The sequence below is a fragment of the Hippocampus comes genome, unplaced genomic scaffold (assembly GCF_001891065.2).
Source record: "Hippocampus comes isolate QL1 unplaced genomic scaffold, H_comes_QL1_v1.1 scaffold285, whole genome shotgun sequence".
In the NCBI taxonomy this organism is placed as follows: domain Eukaryota; kingdom Metazoa; phylum Chordata; class Actinopteri; order Syngnathiformes; family Syngnathidae; genus Hippocampus; species Hippocampus comes.
This window is the reverse complement of record NW_017805073.1, coordinates 1-19,951: the sequence shown is the minus strand read 5'-3', so window position 1 is coordinate 19,951 and position 19,951 is coordinate 1. Positions and strand designations below refer to the sequence as shown.

Here is a 19,951-nt window from a genome sequence, read left to right as displayed (position 1 = left end):
GGTTTTGTGGCAGCCCCTTTTGCAGGCGCTCAATTTCAGATGGTTTTGTTTTTCAGGGCCTCCGTTATCCCCCTTAAAGGTGTCAACGAGAGAGCCTCGTGCAAAACAATAATTGTAAAGCTGAAAAAGATGTAAACTTAATGAGACCCTTAGCACAAATCTGGGCTACATTCGAGATAGCCATTCAGAATGTCGCGAAGAGAACTAAAACGACTATCCGAAGATGAGCTGTGCGGAAAATGGACGGATGGCACGACGGAACAGTCATTGAAGCAGTACGTCCGAGAAAGCGTCAGCAGCAGACAACAACTGTGAGTGACATTAGAAACGACCTCCAGAGGGGATGGCACGACGGAACAGTCATTGAAGCAGTACGTCCGAGAAAGCGTCAGCAGCAGATGATGATTAAACCAATTTGAGAGTTGTAAAAAGTAAAACAAGAAAGCCCCACAACAACTGTGAGTGGCATTAGAAATTACCTCCAGAGACATGGCAATCTACTCTTCAGCGAAGACTTCATGTGAACAGTAGTTCAGAGGCTGGACCGGAATAATAGTTCCAAAAGTACGATGAAGCAAGGGGCGCCATTGACCAAAATGATGGGAAGGCAAAATCTTTGGAGAAAGAAAGGCTCCAAGTCAGGCAAGCACTCAGCCTGGATTTGGAAGCCTTTTTGCTTTGAGCCGTGGGTGGTATGAAACAAAGGCAAAAAAGAAGACAGCTGAATTCTATAAGCGAGTTGGCACCTTGATCGTGGAAAAACAAGTTTTTGCTCAAGTCGTGGAGCTGGGAAAAAAAAAAAAATCTGAGTACAAAGCAATAAAATCAGAGGCAACCGGCGCTCGTTTTTGCTCAAGTCGTGGAGCTGGGAAAAAAAAAATCCGAGTACAAAGCAATAAAATCAGAGGCAACTGGCGCTCGCGGCAGAATGCTACATTGTCATGTTTGCAGCATTCTGTCAACACTCCATATTTCGGTGTAATACGCTTGTGTCACGGTGCGTATGACCACTTCCTCTTTGCACGCTGCGCCGCGTGGAATCACTCCGTGACTGTCGGCATTGACCATCTGACAGTGCGTGATCTCAGCCCTCCGTTCTGTAATTAGAACGTGGGCTTTCGTACTTGATGAACACAGCACATGTTGGTAGCCCGTGGCGGCGAGTCTATGAAGTGTGACTGCTGACCTTCTCTTCTCCCCCCTCATGAGGAGACAAATAAGCGTTGCCCTGCGGTGCGAGCAATACACACCAAGTATTCCATCTTCTCTCCTTCAGACATTTTAATTTCCTTTCCTTTCACTTGGATATTCTCCTCTTCGCTTCTTCTTTCTCTGTCCTCCTGGCCTCTCTTCGGCCCCCTTGCTCATTTTCGAGCCCTCATCCGCACGTTATTTCCTCTCATGCTTTGAAGCCGATCCATTTGTCAGCCCTCGTTCGTGTATTGAAACAACCACGCACAGCTCGTTATCTGCCTGTGAGTGCGCGATTCTGAATTGTGCTGACTTGTACATGACACAATATCCCAAAGATAGTTTGTGAATTACCGGGCACAGATCTGTAATGTTCCGCCTTCACAAGGTCAACTGCTTTTGTCATCTTGTTTCAGTCTCCTGACTATGTTCCAGGTCATAAAGAAAGACCCACTCGCCATTGATCGAGCAGTTTTTCGGCGGAGTTGAGCCCCGGCTCATTCGCTCGAGACCAGGCTGGTCCTTCAAAACGAGCTAAGACAAGAAATGAGGTGCTGCTATTATTGATCCGCAGTTTAAAATGTTTTATTATTATTGGTGGTCAAGCAAGTCCATTTTCTAGCCGTCTGAAGCACAGGGTTGTTATTTGAGGACTAAGAGGCAAATTGTGACCTTCCACCTTTCCGTCCCCTCATTCACTTTCATTCTGCGCTCTTCCAACCACTCTAAAAGTCCACTTCGAACACGGGACCCGGGGCGGCTCTGCTTTCAAAGGCCACTGTGGGACAGAGTGACAGACAAAACAATCAGCAGGGATGTGCCGTCACGAGGCAAGCTTTTCTTCGGCAATGGACGCAAACCGCGTCTTCCTGGATGCCTGTGCGTTCGTCAGTGAGAAAGCAGAGCGTAATCGCTAAGGGCGAGCTCATTTTGCCTCTTTACAGCTGCACAAGAGGCGCGCCTTTATCGCCGAGCGAGCATGCTTCACCAAAGCAAGCGGCAATGTCCGTTTGCTCCCTCTGTTGCTCTTTGTCTACAACGCGTGTGTTGGAATTGCCCTTGCGGTTGAGCGACAAATACCACCGGTGACCAAATGTGGCTCTGATCCGCAGCTCGTTGCGTCAGAGGCTTCGTCGCATCGTACGGGGCCCCGCAGACGCCGACTGTGATTTGCAGCGTGTCCTTTGAAGTACTTTGTTCAAGAAGCCGAAGCTGACGGCTCATGATTAATATTGCCACCCCCGCACCCCGACCCCTGCCCTCAAATGGCTGCAACACACACACACGAGAGGGAACCATTATTTCCGTTTATGGCTTGTACTTGCACTCCAACACCGCCTTGCCGTTTCGCTTTGGGGGCGAGCGCTTCTTTAAACTGGTGCAATCTCAGCAAGGGCGCGACTGTTATCTCCCGCCACCCTCGGCGACCGTCGTCTTTATTGTCTTACGCAGACATTGGCGTGGCCCGGCTGACTGAGGATGGTGGCTCAAAAAAGTAAAATCGAATTAAAAGAATTGAATATAGCAGAATTTCTTTAGCACAACTGAAGGTATTCGAACCCAAAAAAGCAAATTCAACGTGACTGTACGGGAAGTGATATGTAAGACAAAGCGGTGGCCACATTTGCTCTTTGGGATGATTAATGGTAACGGCTGTGATTCTTCTTTATGGCTTGATGCTATATCGATGGATTTTTATTGCTCGAGAAAAACGCCTTTCGGTTTCTCGTAAGAGATTTATGCAGTCTTAATGCACTTCCTTACAAAGGTCTCGGGACACAAATCCAATCAGATCAATTATTGGATGCAAAGATCGACACCGTTGACGTTTTCACCGCTATAACGTTCACATTTCAACGTCCCGATTTAAACGTCATTCATTTTCCATTTGCCGATTTTGCTTCCGATGAACACCTTGATAACGTAAACCTCATCATAGCGACCAGATTTTTCCCACGAAATCGTGAACGGCCTTTTGTTTACAACGAAGCCTGGGAAGCTAATTGCCGCCGCGACCTCGCTTATGAACAAAATGTACAGCGCGGGATTCCGCTCCGTTGCTTCGCCACATTACTGATCGACTCGTACATTGTTGGACGTCAACAGCGCTTTTTAACCATATAGCGCTGTTTTTAACACACCTTGCCAAGAAGTATCGACAGATCCAATAAAGGCGAAAGTAATCCAGGTAAGAGATTTCTCTTCACCCGAAAAAAAAAAAAAAAAAAGAATATTCTGGAAAAAGAAACCTTAATCCTAATTTAAAGATATGCCTAAAAAGGCCAATTGCTGCCAATATGTTCTTGTTCAGCATACAGCTGATCAAATCGAAGACATCTGAAGGCCTGAATTATTCATATGATGAGACCTGCCAGATTGTTTTTGAAGGAAGTCGATGCCCTGATGGTCTCTCGTTCTCGTTGCGAGGCATATGCTTCCTCCTGCTTTTAAACTGGCGCTGGGATTGGACCGGTAGTTTCCTGCAAAGGCTCAGTGGTGCACTGTTGTCATAGAAAGGACACTTTGTGTCTCTTTCTAATGTCCACTCTTTTTTGTTTTTTTTTCCAACTCGTTGCTTGAGCTTCCTTTGGAGGTCCATAGATGAATAAGAAGTCAGCTTCTGGTGTCCTCGGCTTGTCATAGAAAGGACACTTTGTGTCTCTTTCTAATGTCCATTTTCCCTCCCAACTCGTTGCTTGAGCTTCCTTTGGGTGTACATAGATGAATAAGAAGTCGGCTTCTGGTGTCCTCGGTAGTAGAAGTGGAAGAGACGAAGAGAACTGTATTATCAGGATGCAAATCTCTTTCTCCCACCCTGTCTTACTCGCTCGCTTTGTACGTTTCGTTTTCTTTCTTCTCCTTAGCGCCCCTCAGCAGGGCGCCATTAACCATTCAGGCCCAGGGAGGCCTTGAGGAATTGAAAGCGACAGAGCAGAAAAAGAATAGAAATACTGGAGCTCGGAAGGAGAGGGAGGGAGTCGAGAGAAAGCGAGACCGTAGGACGGTAGGGGCTGGATGAGATGCAGACAGAGCACTGGAACACATTCGGAGATAGATGGGATTAGGGATTAGGGAGAAGGGTGGCGTCAGTAAACAAATTTCCATGGAGATGAAAAGAGAAATCTGCGGAATGACAGAGGGCACGATGTGAGGGTTTTACAGTCAAGACATTGAGGAGAATGGAGACACTCAACATGTAGAACAGACAAAGTCTGTGTCGCGATGCCATGGCATTTATTGCGTGCAAGTTTTTCACGATTTGGGCAGAACGTAGAAATACAGTCCAGTCTGCTGTTACTAGAGGAATCCGAGTTGGTCATAACGGGATTAGGTAAAACCGTTTTTCCTCTGCAGCTCCTCGATGATAAATCACGCTCATTCCAAAAAAAAACTGCATGCATGCGTGGCCTGCGATGGGCTGGCAAGTGTGTGACCCCGCCCATTGCCCGAAGACAGCTGGGATAGGCTCCGGCACGACCCCTTGTGAGGAGAAGTGGATTAGAAAACGGATGGATGATGGATGGATAGTTTGCTTGGTATAAGTATGAGCCTGTGACATCACAAAATGTGAGCATTTTCCCTTTTCCAGGCTGTCACTGCCGTTACATTCAACTACTCGTTTTTAAGGTCATACAGTGGTACCTCTACTTACGAAAGTCTCTTCGTACGAAATTTTCAAGTTACAAAATGTCTTAAGAGGAAAATATTGCCTCCCGTTACGAAAGAAATTTCAAGATACAAAAGGTAAAAATACAGGATGGACTGCTACTCGCGGCTCCGAGTTTCCTCAACGCAACATGCTTAAACGCAACATACTTAGAGCTGTTCTGCCATTGGCTACTACCGAGCATCATCCTGGCATCCCATTGGCTCAGAGGGACTTCTACCGAATGTGTCTATGTAGATCAATAATTCGATAGATATGTGTGTACATCATCCTGGTATCCCATTGGCTAAGAGGGACTTCGACCGAATGTGTCTATGTAGATCAATAATTCGATAATATGTGTCTGCAGCGTCCTCGTCATTCGCCCCTGCGGCCATGAGGTGTTCCGATTGTTTTACGTAAATGTGAATCACCCAGAAAAAGTGTTCACCAGTCGGGCGATCGCTCACTCTGCTGATGTTTGCCTTGGACATTTTTGAAGGATCGTTAAAAGCCCACAAAAGCAAACGTCCTTGGATCGGTTCTTTACAAAACGCCAGTCAAAAACCACTTCTGAGAGAGAAGATGAACTAAAGGGGGCAAAAGAACGATGAGGACGCAGTGAAAAGTTAAACGATCATCGTTCTTAATCTTTATTCTTTGTTTTTTACATTATGCACAACTCTCATTTATTGTGCAATAATCTAATTGTGACATGTATTTTTTTTCCATATTTTGATGCTTTAGGAAACATTCACGTCTAAATTTTGGGGGGGCTCAGAACGAATTAGGGCATTTGCATGGAAAACATGTCTCTACTTACAAAATGTTCTAGTTTAGAAATTTCTTCCAGAACCAATTAATTTCCTAAGTGGAGGTACCACTGTACTCCTTTTCATCTCAGCTTTGTCACTTGCCACTTTTAAAACCTTCCTCTTCTTGGCCCTGACGAGCTCCTTTTGTTTTTGTTGGTGAGCGTGTTTTGGGTCGTTATTTTGCGGCCTGATGAAGGATCCCCCAATTAGTTTGGTTTCATCTTTTAAATTGGTTCCAAATGTTTCATGAGTTCATTTTTCTGCTGCCATCGCGCGTTACATCAACGAAGATTAATGACCCCATTCCAGATGAAGCCATGCAAGGCCGTGCCATGATATTACCTGCTCTGTGTTACACAGATGAGCTCCTTTTTGATCCTTTCTGATAGCGCGCTTACATTGGACTCAGGTTGTCAAGATGTTGATGATCATGTTCATGTTGATGTTCTTGTTATTGTTTGTTACATAGTTATGGACAGCACATTGATACGGATGGGATCTAAAAATATAGATATTTTATTTTTTTATTTTATTTTGTTCAGAAGTTGAGTTTGCATTGGTTCTAATGCCGCGCTGCAACCACTCCAGTAGGACTCGACTGTAATTCTCCAGCAGTGCGAAGTACATGTCAATAGCAATGATTAAACACAACGTGCTTGATGATGACAAGTCATCAATAAATGTTGTTTGCAGGGCAGTGTCTTAATGCAAATGTTGCCCTGGTTTGCTTTATCAGAATTTTGCTGTGCCAATGCTCTCAATTGAGAGGGAGAATGCACATTTTTCAGTCGCGAAACACTCTCTGTATAATTCCTATCTTGTCTTTGTCCTTTTTGTCCTCCATTTGCTGAGTTTTTGTCTCACAAATGAACCCCAATTATATTTCCCAGTGTGCCGCAATAAATATTACTCGCCATAATATTTTACGTACTACGCAGGCACGATCAGAATTAGCTAATGTCTCAGTGCCAAGCATGATTTACAGGTCATTTGAAAAAAAGAAAAAAGCCATGTGTTGCTCTGAATACGAGATGTTTTTTTTTTTTTTTTTTTTTTTAATGCTGTGATTTGCATTTTACATTCGGCGCCCTGTGACGGTAAATGAACGTGTTCTTCCCTCAGGTCCTGGCAACATGGAGACTGTATCTCTTGGCTGTCAAAGTGCCTACAAAGGTAAATGTTACTCCTCTCTTACTTGAATTTTATGACTATCACTTTCCAACCTTGATATTTCACACGCACACACACAGAGCATTGATATACAGTAGTAGTGGCTGTTTGAGGCAGAGAAGATAGCGATTACAATGACTGGTTTAAAGCATTTGTGTCAGATTTTTGGCAATGAACAAGTTGCTTTTGTTGTTCAATCTGGGAGGAAATGAATCCAATAAATATGCGACGCTTCACTCAGCAGCTCTTTATCCTCCCTAATCTTTTCTATAGCAGTGGTCCCCAACCACCGGTCCGCGGACCAATACAGGGTCACGGCCCATTTGGGACCGGGCCGCACAGAGACAGCCCTGCGAGCTGTGAGCATATCGACTCCATCAGACGTGGCGGAAATGTGCGCGACTCTTGCCAGTCGGAGTCCTTCTAACATTTGTTTGCAAGTTGAGATAAACGGAATCCACCAATAAATGAAAGAGTAGGCAGTAAAGAGAAAGTAATCGTAACAAGCTGACCAAACGTACAGCAAAACGGGCAGCCATCATTTCCCAAGATGAAGCTATTTGGACCAGACAAGTTCCTCCCCTCACGGTATCTCCAGAGCAATGTGGAGGAGGAAGCCGTTGTGCGTGGTATGTCGTCGAAAGCTAGTAGCAGCCAAGTGATCAATTGGAAAGCATGAAAACCCGAGCAGAGTTGACGCAGCCCGCCCACTTAAACATGAGCGGTTTAGTCGCTAATAACTAGCAGGCAGCCACCGGATGAAAGCAGCAATCAATCGCGTCTCATTTGCAAGTAGCAGTGATGCCGATGCCTTATTTAGGATCAAAATGGAAGCGTTAAGGATATAGCAGCAGGGAAAACAAAGAACGATCAACGTTGGATACAACACGACCATGATGCGTTCCGTTTCAGGTGGAGGTCACGTTCAACTTCTTGGAAATCCGTGCAATGAACACTTATCCAGAGCATCAGGTACCGTTGCCGTACGCGTTTCCTGTTGCTGCTCGGACCGAATAAAGATGAAGACAAACGCGATCCCATCTCCATCCTGTAGGTTCTAATCGACACAGACAAGACGACTTATTCGCTGAGATTGGAAACCCAGGACCAGTTGGATCACATGGTCAGTCACATCAACTACGCCCTCTCCCGAGTCTTCAACAACTCCATTTATGCGTAAGCATTAAAAAAGACTCCCTTTTGCCTCAAGCCAACAAGCCGTCCTGTTTTTTTGTGTTGTGTAAGCTGAAAAGAAAAGACGAGTTGGGCAACAGTGACAGTGCTCGACAGAGCTTTGGGATGTTGGCATCTTCACTTTCGGCCGGCTTTCCGCTTCAGCGGCCAAGTGAATCCGTGTATCGCCGTGGTTGGCATCCAACCTGCTTTTGTTGTCATGCTACATTCTGACACCCAGCAATCGTTGGGACTCATTTAGCCATCTGACACTTGAGGAGCTGAGAGTTGAAGACAAAACCTCATTTTTAGCGAGTGACATAGAAGTCTCTGCTTTACCTCAACATCCTCAGCGGGACAAAGAAAAGTGACCAAGGATGGCCTCAAGATCATTTCCCCGGCCAACGTTGTCACTCATGAGTAGAATTGAAATGAGATCAAAATTTCACATCATGATTACCATGACCCAAAGGATCGCAATTCTTGGGATGGTCACGACATTACTTCATGAAATGTTAACCGACGACGGACCCGTACTCCAAAAGCATTGCAACATATTTGACTACAAATCCTAAAATGACAAGGCTTACATACTTTTATGCAAAATTGTGAAACTGAAATGAGTTTCCATGCATGCAAGCGATCTCTTTGTCTCTTTTCTCAATGTATAGTGCTTGTTCTCACAAAATTTGTTAAATACTTCAATGAAGTACAACCGAACTCAGTTTTGCTCCCGCTGCCTTTTTAAAACCATACGCTCGCGTGCATGCATGCTAGCGTATTGTTTAAGCTAGCATACGTTTTACCATGCCTGCGTCCATTAATACAATGTGACCTGTGTATGCGTTCAATACAGAAATAGCACCCGTAAATGAAAAAAAAAGAAAAGAACCCCGAACAATAAAAAATATTTTGAAAAAAACCATTGCGTGCACATTTGGTTCAGTTGATGTAGCGTTTATCGTGACATTTTTATAATTAAAGATATGCATAAAGTGATACGTTGCCGTGCGCCCGATTGAAAATGTACATTTATACTTATTACATATTTCTCAGCTCTGATGGCGTGAAGAAAAATGTCTGCCTTGTCAAGCCGCTTCCAGATGACTGATTTTAACTGTTGAATATTGAGGTTTTCTCCGTGCATTTATTTTAATATGCTGGTCCTGCCTTTTGGTCTGCGCGGCATTTACATTTGGAGCTCAAGTGGTCCATCCCGCTCTCGAGATTCCTTTAAAGTGGTTTTCTTGTGTTGTGTGCATGAGAACCGCGTTCATACGCGAGCAGAAGCCGCCGCACCCGCAGAGCAATTAAACTTTCCTTTCAAGCAAACGAAACTTGACAAGAGTGAATCCAGCGTAGCTCCTTTATCTCAAGCGCAGTGGTCTCGTACAGACTTGACAATGGACTCGCAGAAAAATTGCACACGTTGGCAGCGGTTAATTTCAACTCTTTAACTCCAAGTAAAAATTCAAAAGTGCGACGTGACATTTCTTTTTTTGAAAGTATGACGTGCAGTGTTTCCGAGAATGTAGCCACTCACTCGCTTTTAATTTGCATTCAACAGTCAAACTCCGTTCAGCTGAAATATACCTTTTAGTCACTCAAGGCATTCCATTCAGATTTCAATAATGCGGGCACCTGCTTGATTAAACCATCATAACATTTTCTGCTCGAGTGTATTCTATGTTGACAAAAAAAAAAAAAAATCTCCTTCATAGAATTTGAAAATTATTTCCATTTTTGTCACAAGAATGGTTGAGAAAATCTTTTTTTTTTTTCCCCCTCGCCAAAGCTTTACTTCGGGAGTCCTCTATTTGTGATGGAGTTGCATTCCTATGACGGCAACGTCACCTGAATTAGTCCAGTAATTGAATTTGACATGAACGTAGTTTAATTTAGCACTGACCTACGCAAACAGAATGTCAGCATAATCACTGTGTAAATATTTGAATGAGAAATGCATTTCGGCCACAAATATGAACTGAACAAACGAAAAACAGGACAGATAATTATGGCGGTAAGTGAGCGTGCTTCTTTGTGTGCCGTGGCAATGTTCGCTTACTACATTCCTTCAAAAAAATGTTGACTTCGCTGGTCTGACTCCCGTTTTATGTATATTCCATTTTGAACACATTTTCATCAAATACTTTTTTTTTCCTTTCCACAAGTGATCAAAAGCTGTTAGCATACCGTATGATAATGCGCTAATTACAGTTGCAACCCTCCCGTCTTTCAGTCCTCCCATTTGTCGAGCGGAAGGGGACACGACTGATGGAATTCAGCAGTATTCACCGATTTCAGAGTCATCGCTCGACCCCCAGAAAACCTGCGGTGAGTCGACCGTTTGCTCACGAGTCTCATCCGCGTACTTGTTGCACATCCAAAGTGTCCACCCGATTGCCGGCTCGGTGAAAAGAGTCAGCGAGTTATCAGAAGTACCATTTCTGAGTATGTCATCTTTTTTTTTTAACACAAGCAAAAGTCAGCTCAGGTGCATTTACGCCATCGTCTACAACTAAAATCTCCATTGCCATTCATCTTTTCTGTTTGTGCCTTTCCCCTCGCCGCGCCAGGGGATGAATTTGTTCTTCTCTCCTTTGTCATTCAGGAGGTTTTTCAGAGACGTACGCGGCTCTTTGTGACTACAATGGAATTGGCTGCAAAGAGGAGGTGCAATGGGTAAGCGATATGCACAGGGGGCACAATTCAGTAGCTGTTCTCCAGCGCCTGAAGAGCGTTGGTGGCTCAAAATTCAGTGAGTACTTATCCAATCACAAGTGTGGTTTAGTTAGCTGAAAACGTGTTTCTATTTCCTGTGCCATTTCAGATATATTACGAGCGGAGCTAGGTCTTCTTTTGTCCTAGAAAAAAATAAAAAATAATACCAGGAGATTCCTGCAAGAGTTCTCTCGGGATGGTTTTGGGATTTGGTCTGCGGTGGCTGTTATTGAATCGGAGTAGTCGGTCTCAACATCTCTTGTTTTTCTGCAGCAGGCACGATCACACATTGTTCGCATGATTTCGGTTGAATTTATTTGATTTATTTTTTTGTGTTGCTGCCATACAGTGCTCATATATTATTGTATTAGAGACTGGGAATTGTTTTGCTCTTCCACTGTGGTTGTGGACGTGTGTAAAGCATCAACCCGTAGCGTTTCTAGCCCACGAGTTGGAGTTTGTATTGTCCTTGTCTTTTATTCTCGGATAAATGTAGGCCATGCAGCTATTGTGTTCTTTTTTTTTTCTTTCTCTATATTTTTTATGACTGTATAAAAGAGAAGAGTTCCTGAGGTGTGAAAATGATAAATTATTGGGACAACACACCCAGACAACTGCCCCAAATTATTAACACAAGTAGAATGGATCTCCCCCTGCTTCCACCCAATTTTTCTCCACTACGCTGGCGTCACTTTGTGTGCTGGTTTGTACCTGCCTTTCGGATGCACAATGTTGAGATGCAAAATCAAAATGGTGGAATTGTGTCCCTAAACATTGGAGACGGTGTAAATGCAATTTGTATCTCCTCGCACCAGTGAAACAAGTAACATTTTCAGTTTTGTTTTTTTTTTTGTTTGTCAAAACAGTTACTATTCTTGATTATTTTCGTTGTTGATGACAAATGCTGTGTCAACACCTGAGCCCATTTACTAGTAATATAGCGAGCGGGATGAATATTGACATTGCGAGTCCGTTTACGCTGTGTGTCCCGAAATCTTAAAATTTCAGGTTAGGGGCCCACTGTGCTCCAAGTCCAAAAAGAAAAAAAAAAGAAAGAAAGAAAGAAAAAGCTAGTCTGATGTCTTTGTGTGGTCAGCTTGCTTACTGGAAGGGGCGCCAACGAGTTCATTACGCGCAGCTCGTAACATGAAAGGTCACCTTATTGAATCTCGTGTGGTTTAAATGGACGGATTGTCAGCTGCTTTATTCTCCTCGAACTAATCCTCTCTTGTTTTTTTTTTTCTTCAGGATGTTGATACCATCTACCACTCTCAGGATAACCGGGAGTTAAACTTGCTGGATTTTAGTCATCTTGAGAGCAGGTGACGCAATTTGATTCTCTGTGCGTTTGCAGTTTGGAGTCAGCCTTTGAATTGGGCTTTTCGATTTGTCATCTTGAATTCAAATTCCTTCCTATTTACGTTCACATTCCCTTTCTCATCCTCATAAACGAGAACGACTTCCTGCTTCCTGCTGTCTAAGAAGTGCCTTAGTCTGTGATTTCTCTCTCCGGCAACTCGATTTCCAGTTGTCTTGTTTTTTTCTCTTGTTCCAACTAATCTGTGGGGATCTGAGGATGATCGGGAGATTCATGATATGCTAGTCAGTGTCTGGACATAGGACGAGAGAACGACTGTAAAATATCACGCTTTCTCTTGTGTCTCGCTTTCGGGTTTTTTTTTTTTTGTCCTTCATTTTTATGATATTTTGAAAGCAACTCTGTGTGTCGTGCATCCCATGCATTTGAACTTTCAAAAGGCTTACATAATCATGAGGGGAGGACTTGCAATGTGGGTTGGGAAAAAGAAAGAAAGAAATAAAAAACAAAGCCGTTCTTCGAAGCACAGTTGCGGCAATTCATGCATATATTAATGTGTTAAATGGTGAGCAAAAAAAAAAAAAAAAACCCCCACGGCACTTACACACTCCATTCCAATGAAGTTGTGATGTTGTGTTCAACACAAATAAAAACAGCATACAGTGAATTGCAACAAATGTTCAATCTAGAATGATGTGAATAAACTTCAATGACAACCATTTTTATGTTCAAGCTGATAAACTTTTGTTGTTTTTAGCAAATAATCATTAACTTAGAATTTGCTGCAACTCGTACCCCAAAAGCTTGGACATGGTCCCGTTTACCACTGGGTGACGTATATGGAAAAGGTTTTTCCTCCCAATTCTTTCTTTGGTGTCGGGCTTATCCGGGGAAGCTGTCCGCAGTCGCCGCTTTTACGGACCTCTCTGGAATGATTGGTTCTCTCGCGCCCGCAATGCATCACTAAACACCAAGCGCCTGCGTTTCAGTTGAAGTTATCATCTCTAATTGGAAGATGCCAGCAGAAGGAAATTGATTGTCATGAAATTATTTGCAGGAACATGCAAATGAGAGTCTAAGAGAATGTCTTTTCGACATGATGTGGAACATGAACCTCTTCGGTCCCATTTTATCTTTCCGCAGTCCCATTTCCTCACTCTTGCCCTGATTGGACCCATTTACAGCTTTATTGCTGACTACAAGGCGATCATTCTTTGGCTGACTGATGACAGACCAAAAGGCCGTTAAATCTCAATCCTCTTCGCTGAATATGCAAGCCCTTTTCTCCGAGTCCATCTCTTTTTTTGCTGCCGCCTGCCTTGGCCGGGTCTCTCTTAAAAATGAGGCCTTTAACATCCACGGGACAAAGCTGGTTCATTCATGCAGCCATTATCCAAGCCCCTTATCCTCAGGAGGGTGACGGGCGTACCGCAGCCTATCCCAGCGGTCATCGGGCAGTAGGCGGGGGACACCCTGAACCGGTTGCCGGCCCATCGCAGGGGCACGCATAAACAAACCAAAACCATCTGCGCTCCCAATTACACCTTGGGACAATTTTGATGGTTACATTAACCTGCCACACATATTTCTGGAATGTGTGTGGCACTGATGCGCTAACCAGTCGCTCACCGTGCCGCCTTAGAATAAATATCTCATCAATAAAATAACATTTACTCTCGCTTTCACTCTCCTCTCCCTCCCTGAGAACCCCTCACATCATCAACAGCTGTCTTACAAAATGATAAATATCCCAAACTAGCGGACAAGACTGACCTCTGACAAAGACGTCTTTGCGCACTAAGCGAGAACAAGATGGACCAACAGACTGCATGAGTAGAAGACGTCAGAGGTCCGTTCCACACCCTGCTGTCAAAACACGAATCAAGAGTCTGTGCTGATGATATATTTTGACACCGCCCATCATGTTTCACATCGAGGCTCAGCTGTTGTCGCGAGGGCCGACGCGCAGCCTGCAACACGGCTGTTGGAGTCACTAGCAACGGGGACCCCCTCTGGCTAAATCGCACTTTCCTTGTCTTCCCCTGGTCTTCTTGTTTGTTTGTTTGTTTTTTCTCCTTCCGATCACTGTCTCCCTTTTTTTCACAGTGATGTGCAGCGGGTAGAGCAAAACTGTCGGTTTGGTTGGACACCTTGGGAGGCCTCATTCTGCACACACGCAGCACAAAAACTCTGAGAGAGATCTCCTCGGTTTTCTGATTTTCTTGTGCCCACATATGCAGGTTTCGCCTCAAAGGTCAAAATGGACCCGGGTCGAAATCTTAAATTGTTTTGGAGGACCGACGGACACTTGACACAATTTACATGCAGACTGACACGTTTGCAAACGCTTATGTAATTAGAAGACGGCCACCCTGACCTTGAGCTTTCTCTCTCTCTCACTCAATCACTGACATTTTTCCAATCGCCCATGTGCAAACAGACTCGGGCAGCTGCGGCTTTGACAGTTTGGCTTCTGGTCGCAGGTCTGCTTTTCGCAGCTGCAAACACGCACTTTGGCTTAACCCAATAATCCACTGACCGGGCCATCCATCGCAATAAAGCTCTTTCTTTCTCTCATTTTCCCCTCCTTGCCTCTCCCCCTCAGCGCGTTAGTGGTATCAGTCATCCTTCAGACAGCGGCCCGGCCCACGCTGTCCTCCGGTTCGACATGATAAACTGCACAGGCAGCCACGAAGGCGCTCAGCGGCGATAATGTGACCGTATGAATGTGTGACTGATGTTTGCAGGAGGTCGAGTCGGCCTATTTGCGTCTGACTTTTTGTGTGGTGTGTTCCAGGGACCTGGCTGTGATTGTGGCGTCCGTTGCGTACAACACGTGGTTCACCAAGCTGTACTGCAAAGACATGCGCATTGTAATTATTGCCCTCGCTCCCTCTTTTTCCTGTCGGCTTTCACATGATCAGTTCGCAATGATGTTGGGATGAAGGGAGTGTGTCAATCCAATCCTGTTTTGACTCTGCAGGGCTCAGAAGTGGTGGACCAGGTCCTTCATACAGTCAGCAAGTCCAACAGCCTGGAAGAACTCACTCTGGAAAACGCCGGGCTAAAATCGTAGGTTTCTTCCTGACACCCTCCCACTCGCCTCGTCACCTTTGCGTTACAAAGTGCCTTTGTTTGGCTACTTTTCTTCTACTTTGCACCTTCACACATCACCGCATCTCTTCTTTTGCCCACCCACAGTTTTTTTTTTCCTGTCCCTCTTTCTCTCCTCTCTGCTTCTTTTATTTTCACATCCATCTGTGCCCAGCCTTTCACCTCCGCACCTTCGCTCATCTCTTTGTCGTACCTCACCGACCGCGCTCCTTTTTTTTTTTTCCTATTGGCCTGACCTTTTCAGTTCTTTTGTGTTCTACACATTTCAAACCGTAGTGTTGATGTCACGTCTCCCCACCTGGCTGCAGACGATGGGTTGGTTCTCTGTTGAGATTATCTGGCAGAGTCGGTTCCTCATTTTATCATACTTGAAACGGATTGCGTGTCTTGGGACGTGATTAAAAAAAAAAATGGGGGTGAAATGCTAAATATAAAGTATATTTTATCATCGAATATGCTTGAACATCTTGGGATTGAAATCGCATGAGTAAGTTATGATGATATTCAAACATGACATATGAAATGAATCGACCCTAAATTGGAAAGTATGTTTGATCGGTTTGTTCGAAATGTCAAACATGCAGTTAATGATACCAAACACGTGGGTAATTTGATAATATTATTGAATATAAAGACCAACTGGGTTGTTTTTTTTTTTTCATTTCGAAAGAGATCAGCAAAAAAAAAAAAAAAAAAAATCATTCAGCTCAAGACTTAAGAATTGTTTGATTTGTTAACTTGCCCTCGGTTAATCAACGACATTTTCGTGACATGCCAGTCCCGAGTTGGAACCGCATACTATTTTGTTCTCATTGTTGTTGTTGTTTTTTTTTTTTAAATGTTTTTCTTCCTCCAGGGATTTTCCCCAGAAAATGGCAACAGCACTGTCAGAGAACCCAGGCTCCATGATTCACTCTCTCAACCTGGCTCACAACACGCTTGACAACCAAGGTATCCATCCATCCGCCTGTGCTTTCGCCTCCTCTTGGCGCTCTCTCGGGCCATCTCTTCGCTTCTCCTTCATCTTGGCTTTCAGATGCTTTTGAAGAATTCCAAATCAATATCCGTTCTCAGCGATCCCTCATTTTCACCTGCTCCTATTTTTACCGCATGTACTGTATTTGTCCTTGATGCCCCATCAATGAGTGGTCCCTTTCAGTACTTCAGACTATTAATACCTGCTCATTGTCCTCCTTTGTGAATCTGAACGCGTGTGTGTCATTTTTACATTTTTATCGATCGATCTATTGATCTCATTTCTTTTCTGGTTGTTTTTTTCACATTCTACATCAAGTTGAGTTGATGGTTCGTTCCAAGGGCATTTTGCCCTTGACAAACAGAATGGAGGTTTCAATAATAAAAGTGTTGGACAAGCAGGGACGGCAGGGCATGAGGGTGTCGTGGTAGTTTTGAGTCGTTTTGAGTTTTGGTCGTTGAACAGATGCGAGGTTTTGATTTCGGTGAATAATCGTCACTATTTAATTAAATGTGATTTCGATTCCAATCAAAATAATTGTGATCATGATATAATCGCCCCGGCCCTAGTTTCAAGAACCAGGTAGAAGTGGTGCCTGTTATTATTGTTTATCTGTGGGAATACGCTGTGTTCTGTATTTGAGTCTTTGGTGATGTGCGGGGTCGGACGCTTGAGTTTGATAATAAGCAGCAGAAATGTGTGTGGGCTGCTGTTTTCATAGCATGCCTCATTAGTGGAGCTTCTGAAACGTTCTTTTTTTAAAGAATAGATATAATACATAAATAAATGAGTAAAATAAAAGCCATCTCGTCGCCCTCTTTCGCTGTTTTATTGTCAAGCACTGAGAGGTATTGTTTTGATTGCTCTTTATTATGTTAGCACGATGACGAGGGAAGACAAAATGGTTTCCATGAAACGTGGTTTGGCCCAACGGTGATGATAATTTACAAAAAAAAAAAAAAATGTCTAGAGTGTTTTTATTCCTCTTTTTGCTGTTGGGAACAATAGAAACGTCCACTCAAAAGGCGCTTGGGCAACAATCGGCGCTTGTTCATCTTGGTCTGCGTTTTGTTAGTGTCGATTGTCTTGCCTTCCACCAGGAGTTTCCAATCTGATTCAACAAGTGTGTCGTCTCAACAAGGGCCTCCGTCTCCTCAATCTTTCCAAGACGTCGCTTTCTTCCAAAGGTAAGACGCCGAGTATGTTGGAGGCTTGGAAATTCATCACACCAGTTTTTCACACCAGTGACATGGAGCCACCGGCGTAGTACTTGCACCAATACTAGCCACACGGATCACGAGACCGAGCCATAACAGAACTGCATTTGTCCAAATGAAAACCAGGTCAAAATCCGAATGAGCTGATCTTTATTTCCCTGAAATCCCACATAGGCATTAGGACACTGTCCCACTTTGGATCGCTTTTATCTCAGACAATCCAAAAGTCGATTCATGTTCTCGCTGATTTGATTTCAACCCCCGCCAGTCAAAGGCGACATATCAATTCTCATGCGGCGAGGCCTCATTTCCCCTCGTGAGCAAATGTTTGTTTATTCGTCTCAGATCGAAATACGTGGAAATAAAAGCAAAAATCTTGAGTGCTTTTAGTTTGTTGCTATACCAAAGCTTGAGCTTGCCTTTGTCTCTAAAACTGTTTGGCCAGCTTTTTATGAGTGACTTTTGAAAACAATTTGCTGTGATCGAAACCCTCAACAGGTTGTTGAATGGTGGCGTGGAATCATGTTTTCATTGCTTAATTTTGCATTTGCATGCATGTTTATAGTTTATCACTGCAGGGCATTGTCATTTTCACGTATTTATGAAATAGCGCTCTGTTTTTTTTTTTTTGAAGTGCAGGGTCCTCATGTAAAAATAAGCTGTACCAAGCCACACAACCCAATGATCAATATCGAGTTGTATTTTGCTTGGACTCTTTTAATATTTCATTTTTTTTTTCTTCCCATTGTGTTACTCTGTTTTTGTTGCGGCATTTCTGCCATGTGGCTGGATGATGATTTTAATGAGGTCCCTCACCGGTCCTATGTCTGTAATGTGAAGTGATCTCCTTTGAGGGAATGGTTTTTTTTTTCCCTTTGTTCCAGCTTTCATGGGAATCTTTTGAAAAGAGAGAGAAGGAAAAGGCTTGGCAGGCCTCTACCAAAAGCCTGTTTAATATTAGCCTGCCATAAGAGCTCAGCAAATCCCTCGAGTTATATGGCGCTGCTGAGCTCCCTTTCCGCTACTGGGTTTGCTGTTTGCTCAGAAGTTGCACGTCGGATGATTTTCAGATGATTTCGTGACTGAAAAGTGTTTGCCGTTTCTTCATACCAATACTGAACTTCCTCTCCCTCCTCCTTCCCCACGACACCGTAGGCGTCGTGTCTCTGTCCCAGGCATTGTGTTCCAGCGATGACTACTCCAATTCTTTGTTGCACCTGGACCTCAGTAAAAACCCAGGAGTTCTGTCTGGAGAGGATGCCACGGTGAGCTCAGACATCTTTTCATTTGACATGAAGGTCTATGTATCGATGCATTAACAGTCTTCTCCTCTCTGTGCAGAATCTGTACCTCTTCCTTGCCCAGCCCAACTGTCTTGTCCATTTGGACCTGTCTGGGACGGACTGCACAGTGGACTCGGTTTGTAACTCTGACCTGACATATTCTGTCTTCTCTCATTTTGATTCAGCACAAAAAAAACAGACTGGGGGTGGCGTGCAGAATCTAAATGAGTCACTTACTAAAATGTAGCCTTTTCAGAACTTGTGTGCGTCATGCATTGAGTGATGATGAACAGAGAGCACCCCAAAAATTAGTCTCTTTTTTTTTTTCCCGCAACTTTGTCACCTAAGACAGAGCGAGAGACCATTGCTTGTGTCTAATGTTGAAATGTAGCATCTCTGCCACAGAGCCACGACCAAGACAATTTCATGTCTTGCTGCATTAGCACAAACTCTAACGAGTAAAATGATGACAAAGCCGATTGAGTTCAGTGTGAGTTTAGATGTGCGTCTGCCTCTGCTGCCTACCTCAGAGATGGACTGCAAGGTTGATTGCACTGCACTCGGGCCGTTTTAGTGGGCATCTTAGTGGTGTGGATGTCGGCGATCGTGATAAGAGCTGACTGGGCAGGAGGCCGCATGTGTGGTTTATGGCCACTGTGCCGCTTCCCTTGCCATCTAACTGACATATCGCGCTGAAGTAATGAAAGATAGAGATTCACCAAATAAAATTTAGCCTCAACGCTGCGATATCAGTCCGATCCATAGCGATGAGCTGATATATCAGTGGAGTGGGTGCTTACTCTCACTGGCCATAACATTAGCCACAACTGCGCAATATTGTAAGCGCTTAATACAAGTAGTGCATCAAAATCTTCGCCTTTAACAGATAATGATGCCAAGTCTTGACTGAAACTTGCCGAATGGTTTTTATTGAACAATATGTTGAGTTTTCGTCGGCCTCACAATGCAGAGGTACAGGGTTCGAATTTTGGCTGTGGCCTTTCCTGTTTGGAGTGTGCGTGTTCTCCCACTTTCCCCGTGTGGGTTTTCTCCGGGTATTCCGGTGCAGTATTTTCTAATAATTCACCTTCCAATACCTACTTTTTCCACGTTAGGACTCCTGCCGCAAGTACTTTGCTGGCATACAGTAACTAATCGGTGCCTTTGTATACATCAAAGGGCAAATGCACCCCAGGGAATCCATTTTTAGCCCCTGCTGTGTTCTGACCAGCAAAGATTGCCTGCAGACCACAAAACGGTTACATTTGGCCATTTGCTGAATCAGTCATCCAAATAGCTATGCGTCAAGGTGTACTACTTTTTTTTT

The 19,951-nt window shown here is 44.0% G+C and overlaps 1 protein-coding gene across 1 annotated transcript in view; it reads left to right on the top strand.

Moving 5' to 3' along the window:
* carmil3 (capping protein regulator and myosin 1 linker 3) overlaps window positions 1-19,575 on the top strand; it is a 25,369-nt gene extending 5,794 nt beyond the window's left edge. Inside the window, exons 3-14 of the mRNA XM_019864752.1 lie at window positions 6,775-6,825; window positions 7,735-7,794; window positions 7,877-7,998; window positions 10,235-10,329; window positions 10,607-10,677; window positions 11,965-12,038; window positions 14,832-14,907; window positions 15,018-15,106; window positions 16,005-16,099; window positions 17,225-17,311; window positions 18,497-18,606; window positions 18,683-19,575. Coding sequence (XP_019720311.1) covers window positions 6,775-6,825; window positions 7,735-7,794; window positions 7,877-7,998; window positions 10,235-10,329; window positions 10,607-10,677; window positions 11,965-12,038; window positions 14,832-14,907; window positions 15,018-15,106; window positions 16,005-16,099; window positions 17,225-17,311; window positions 18,497-18,606; window positions 18,683-18,871 — 1,119 coding nt within the window. The 3' untranslated portion in view covers window positions 18,872-19,575. The remainder of the gene's footprint in view (window positions 1-6,774; window positions 6,826-7,734; window positions 7,795-7,876; window positions 7,999-10,234; window positions 10,330-10,606; window positions 10,678-11,964; window positions 12,039-14,831; window positions 14,908-15,017; window positions 15,107-16,004; window positions 16,100-17,224; window positions 17,312-18,496; window positions 18,607-18,682) is intronic.
* Window positions 19,576-19,951: the final 376 nt, after the last annotated feature.